The sequence below is a fragment of the Rhopalosiphum maidis genome, chromosome 1 (genome assembly GCF_003676215.2).
Source record: "Rhopalosiphum maidis isolate BTI-1 chromosome 1, ASM367621v3, whole genome shotgun sequence".
Taxonomy (NCBI): domain Eukaryota; kingdom Metazoa; phylum Arthropoda; class Insecta; order Hemiptera; family Aphididae; genus Rhopalosiphum; species Rhopalosiphum maidis.
The window spans coordinates 92,712,919-92,719,724 of NC_040877.1; the positions used below are offsets into that span (position 1 = coordinate 92,712,919).

Genomic DNA, 6,806 nt, shown 5'->3' on the forward strand with positions numbered 1-6,806 from the left:
TCAACACAAAATAAAGACTGCTCCATAAATACATATATATATATTATCTATATGAGTATATAAGTATATGTATATAAATTAAATCTGCTCAAAACCAAGGCACGGAGAAGTTTGCTGAATTTTTTAAAAGCATTTCAACAAATCCTACCTACTCAAATTTTTCAGATATTGTTAATTGTAGCTGCAGGACATATTTGTCAAAAGACTTAAATTTAAATAAGTATAATATACCTACAGTTATATTTTGTGGTGTAGAATAGGTATAATAGTAGACCAAATCTGTACAGTTGAAAGTAAAGTGTTGTCGGAGACGTGTGGGAAAATGTTTGTCAAGATCAAAAGATTTATAAGCAACTCAAAACCACATATTGTTTGAAACAATTTGTTTCACGTCTTTAAACAAAAACTACTCGATAATTAATTATATTGTATACACGATGTAATTTATAAAATTCAGTGATCACGATTTATGGCCAACATTTATTATAATAATTTAAATTTGTGAAATCCGTTTTCGGGTTACTCGAGTAACATGACGTCTTACGACTAAAAAATCGCGTCTGCTGCAAACAATATCTACCACTGTACAGCTATATATACGGTATCTATCTAATGTCAAGACAGCTACAGGTCACTCTCCTTTAGAAGATTTTATTATAATATCTCGTCTGCCTATGTCGACTACGCGCGGTACCGTATGAACCTGACCCACCTCTGCGGGCACAGCACTCGCACCCACGATGTTACATCGGAACATTCGAAACACGTGTACGTACAACAACATTGCAGTCCGCTACGATATTAACGACGTACAATGGTAGTGTTGTTATAAGAGTACGTTTGAGAACGTCTGAAAGAAAAAAAAAAACGGGTCCGTAGTGGCGTCGACGGTGGCGGTGGTGGTATACGGAGCGGGTGACGACGTCGTCGTCGTATCATAACCGGTGGAGGCAACAACACGACGACGTCTTTGGCCCCGGACAGCGTGTGGCGTTAGTGCGTGCGCGCGTACGCAACACAACACTGGGAGTTTGTGTTTTCCTCTCTCCGCCGTATACGCGGACGTCTGCAACTCTCTCGCTCGCTCTTTTGTGGACACACGCGTACACGTACACGGCGCGACAGTCGCGTCTTAGACGAGTGCGCCGGTTCGCGCGTGTCTCCGTGTATACACCGACGTACCGTATAATAATAATATAATATACTGAATCTTTCGAAAAATTGATAAAACTCTGCCCGTTCGCGAGTCCATCGCTGTTATTATTATTATAATTTTACGTCTACCGAATATTGTCACGTCCCACCGGTTTTCCGCTCGACCCGGACCGCATCGTACGGTGTTATCGTAACTATTATTACATTATCGCGTTGTTCGGTGTTGTGATGATAACAATATATATGCGCGAGTATTTTAATCATAATCATATTATAATATCGTCGTACAGCATCGCAGGTACATTCGTACCGGACTTCCGATTTTTTGCCAATCTTGTCGGCTCAACTGGGACCAACGACGCGGTGTAGGCGCAACGGCCAAGACACTATATATTATTTTCATATTATAGCACAGGTTTGTTTATTTATTTATTTTTCGTATTCGTCGGTTTTTATTATCTCGCGTCTAAGCGTCTGCGCGCTTCCCGTTTCCATCGCGACGACACGCGTGATAATAAATTAAAAACAATATTATGTGGTAAGTGCGTCGTAAACGATATTTCGTATTTACTGGTTCTTTAAAGTTTTTTCGCCAATATTATAGTTTATTATAGGTAAAAGGTAATTCACTTTTTTTTTGCGAGAACAGCACAACAAATCCTATAAATCCGGATATTTCCATATTAATATGTATCTGCTCCCCGGGTCCTCAAACAATCGATTTGAAAGCATCGAGGAATCTTAAAGCATAGATAATACCATATTGACGAACCTACATTTTCAAATTCAGTTGGGTATTTATATCTGATTAGGGTCATAATATTCTATGTAAATATTATTTAAACATATTGTGTCTATTCTATATATATACACAAACCTTATAATATTATAGTTGTAATATTGATACAATGTATTATGTGGCTTTTTTAGCAGATTCCCGTCGTATTTACCTGTTATTATTACTATGATATATAGAAATATGTTAATTGTCGGCTCATTCCTATTATGTGGTATTGTTAAATTAAGTAACTTAACATATTTTTTGGAATTTGCAGTAGTTTAGTAATTAGAAATAGACAGTTTTTTTAGTTGCTTTAGGTGTTCAATTGATATTATTTATAAGATGTTCCAAAATTTATATTATTTTTTATTCCTCATTTTCTATTGTAAATATGTTAGAATAACAATTCAAGTCAATTAATATCAATTATCCAGTATCTATTTTTAAATAATTAATTATCAATGTAAAACTTTTTAAGAAATTTGTCTGGTTTTACGACTAGTGTTTGAAAAGTTATCAAGTAACCTCCTTCCTAGGTACTGAAAAAAGTCAGCGATAATGTGAATCCATAGTTTTCTCAATTTTAAGAGTTTTACGATGTGCGATATTATTATACATTTAACATTTTAAACTGAAAAAGGAATTATTGATTAACGAATGTTCAATGTCTTGATGTTAAATTATGTATGTACAATTAATTAATTTAGTTGATTGTAGGTTTATAATATTATTATTATACATGAGTAATAATGACCAATATGGTTACTCGATTTAAATTGTATAGTCATAATTTTATACAAAAAAATTAATTCAGTATTAAAAATTCTTTAGAACTGTTTAAAGTAATCGACTGAAAACTGTAACACATTATCTGGCTTGGCTAATAATAAAGCTTTTATGTAATCAATGATCATGTCTTTCACATCCCCGTGGTTTTTTATATAAGTGTTGTACTTTATATTCATTTCTGACTAAAATTATAATCAATAAATTAAATAAAATCATATTTTTAAGAATTGGTTACTTACAACTTTATCTAAGTACAAAGATTTGAAACGAATATCTTGTTCCCAGTTATTTTTTAGGTGCAACATCGTGTCATTATGAACAAAACCATCTTTTGTGATTCGCATCGACTTATTGATCACTAGTTTCTTGTCAATCTTTTTACCCCATGAATGTTGCAATATATAACCCAAACGAGTTAAGATAGTCGTCATATGTACAATTGAAGTTTTAAAAGATTTTTTTATTTGTATAACCCTTTTTATAGTTACCACTGGTATTGACACTTTATTAATTTTGTAGTTGTCTTTTATTGAACATTCCTATAAAAAGTATGAACTATTGAATTATAATTAATATTTATTTATACTCTATAATTAACTGTAGCCGAATTGGTCACTGTTTTAAAAGGGTTTGTTATTGAAGTAAGTTGAATTGGTTCCCGTCTAAACTTGTGAATTTCGCTAACTGATCGAGTTGATACCCACTTTGTTGACCGTAAGATAACTAAATATACACGTTTAACTTTTAAATTTTACAGGCTTTAGAGGTTCGTGAACCAATTAGATAACAGCAGTATAGAAGATTGTATAAATAGTGTACAAATGTACAGATATATATGTACATATATTATGTATTTATGTGTATTATACATACGTATATTGTTTTACATAATGTTCCATTGATAGTTACAGCTGTTTTATTCTTAATAGTACCCTCAAATCCTGTTATTGCAAGATATCGGAGGAAAGCATAGTTCATTCCTTCGGTTAACAAATTCTGTAACTATATTTTTTTGTGTATCAAGTTAACATTTTTTTTTGTATGTACGGGTTTCTTACGTTAAACTATATTGTCTATTTACTATACCTATCTTATTATTGTGTTGTTGTTTTTTTTATCTCGGGAGTTATTATTGTAATAATATTTAATTTAAATTACTCGAATCTTGTTTTAATATTTATTATATGCAAGGAAAAAACGAAATTAAGCTAATTTGTAGTGGTTACCTCTACTATTCAGTACTCATATTTGTAAATTTTAATTGTTCATAATTGATAGATTAACCGTTTGGAAAGGTTTTAATTGCTTATTTTAGGAATAATTTTTATGTCAAAATATATTTAAGATTGATTTTACTATTTATACGTTTAAAAAAAAAAATTCATATTGTTATATTCAAGTATTTTTTTAAAAGAATATATTTATATAAATACATACATACATACATTACAGTATTATTATTATTACATTATTATTTTGCATCAATTAATTTTGCATGTATAAAACATATATACTGCAAAAGTATTCAAACTTTGGATTGAGACTAATGGTGGATGTAAGGGACTTCAACCTCACGACACTTTGAATAAATATCCTTCCCCAGAGGCTAGAATAAATTAGTATTTACGTTATCATAATATATAACACTACCGTTGAACAGAATTATTGTTGTTAAACATTTCCGTATCTTATCTTACAAAAATAAAACTTAAAAAAATAAATGCTAATATTAAAAAAATACGTTATATTGTTATACCTAAAGGGGAAAGCATATTACCATAGCGAATCTGTGAAGTGTACAATACAAATATTATTTAAGTGTTTAAATTAATTAAAATTCTTTAACAACGATATATTATAGGTGTAGGAAATGTAGGAAATTAGTTTGATGTAATGTATACATCATATAATATTAATATAAAATTATAAACTATATTTCGATCTTTAAACTAAGAACATTTTATTTTAAAACATAAAAATACATTATATAAGTTACATGTTTAAATAATAATTATCTAAAGTTAAAGTTAGTTATTAATTATTTCATATTAATTGTAACCTTACTTTATTTTTCGTTAAATTTATGTTTTTGGTTTGATCAATTAATTCACCATTATTTAAATCCGTGTAAATTTGTACCCGTCCATCATTGTTTTTATTCGAAATTAAAACTGTTTTACGTGTTATTTCAGATTCCTCAGAGTACCTATGGTCGTTAAATATTTACATAAATTATTTGAAATTATAATTTATATAGTTCATTACTCGGTTCAAAAATAATCATACAATACCATTGTGACCATTTTTCTTCGTAAGAAAGAAAATTTGCCGTAGTGGTAGTTATTACACTCAATCCAATTTCTCTACCATGTTCAGAAATATTAGTAGAATTTAAATGTATCATTAAAGTTGCAGGATTAGTATTTGAATTACTCTTCCGTATTTTACCAACAAATTCACCTACTTCTTCGTTTTTTTCATTCAATATAGTTAATGTTTCATTAAAACATATTTTTGATATATTCTCTTCGTCTAAAACAAAATAGTCTTTGATTGGTTACTATTATTTTTTATTAATTTATATCAATGATTGTATATGTTGTTTTTTTAAATATAGGTCATTATATTATTCTTGAAAAATAATAAATTAATTTTATTTTGTATTAAAATTAAAATTTTATAAAAGGTAGACAGGTACCTACCGATTAACGAATAATTATCCTCTGTATTTGAATTTTTTAAATTTAAAATTTGTTCATCTTTTTTTGCATAGTTTACCAAATCGTTTGCATAAATTGTATAAATATTCATGTTTAGAAGGATGTTTCAATAATTTTTTCAAGTATAATATAATTTTTCAAAATCATTAAACAATAATAGGTAAAAATATACAATTTAAAAATACAGTATTTGCAAGTTATTTAAAAAATTAAATAAATCTTGTTGATTTTTAAAATGGTCTCTATGTTTTATTTTAGATATGTAACAACATTTTTTTTTGATATTAAAATATATTCAAAATTTCAATTAAGGTAATTAATGAATATCTTACGTTATTTCCAATCAATTGCTATAACACATTTTACATATTGATATTGATGAACAAAACACCTTTTGAAAAATTTAACATACTTTATTTCATTGGTTAATTTACTTTGGTTTTGTTGATAATATAAGTTGGATTCTTTGGATAACTTAGACGTTAAGCTTAAGAAAATTCTAATTTAAATAATACACGATTGATAACTTTAATTACGGATTGTTGTTTAGAATGTCTGTTTCCATACAGAAATAACCCAATTTATATTTATTTATTTTTTTGAGTTTAAAAATAATATCTAGTGAGACGACTAATGAACATTATTTAATTATTTTTATTGTTTGTTAAGTGCGATTTGCTGTTAAATGTCTCCATTCGTTTTATTGGCAATTTTTCAAGAGACAAAACATTTAACAAACAAGTTGTCTGTATTTGATCATATTATTTCATTAAAGTATAACAGTCGTGACTAAATATATACTAAATATTATTAACCGGTGCTTTCTTTAATAAATAACATTTAGTGTATTTATCATTTCTACAATACTGGTAGGTATTTTATCAACCCTCCTATGCATTTCACTATTATACAGACCGTATACAGTTTCACCTAATAAATTTATTTTTATTATTTTTTTTTGGTATTAGGCTAATAAGCTTCAGCTTCATTAATTATTAGTAGTATTACATTAAAGTTGCTTATAATTATCTATTTAGTTAATATATTTTTTTATTATTAGATTCACTAAGTTGTTTTTAAATAATAAAGTACATAAAATCTCGTGATTAATGTCCGTATGATAATTTAGTATATCTATATAATTATATTATTTTAAAACCTCTGTCATCGTTGTAGGTACTTTGTATATACTTATACTCAAAAATGTCATGTAATACGAAACCCACAAGAAAACTGTACGAAGCTCTGCTTTCTACTAATGTGATTTTAAATACTAAATACTAGTTGGCATATCGCATTGTAATCAACAGTATTGAATTTCAAAAAAAAAAAAACGATGAAAAACGATGAGAAACTATTTG

At 28.1% G+C, this 6,806-nt stretch overlaps 1 protein-coding gene across 1 annotated transcript; it reads right to left on the minus strand.

Annotated features, from left to right (window-relative positions):
* Positions 1–2,763: 2,763 nt before the first annotated feature.
* Positions 2,764–5,536, minus strand: LOC113549183 (ciliogenesis-associated TTC17-interacting protein-like). Its single transcript, XM_026950369.1, has 6 exons — positions 5,428–5,536; positions 5,017–5,257; positions 4,790–4,931; positions 3,599–3,721; positions 2,965–3,264; positions 2,764–2,907 (listed from the first exon to the last, which is right to left on the minus strand). The coding sequence occupies exons 1-6, from the start codon at positions 5,534–5,536 to the stop codon at positions 2,764–2,766; spliced, it is 1,059 nt and encodes a 352-aa protein (XP_026806170.1).
* Positions 5,537–6,806: the final 1,270 nt, after the last annotated feature.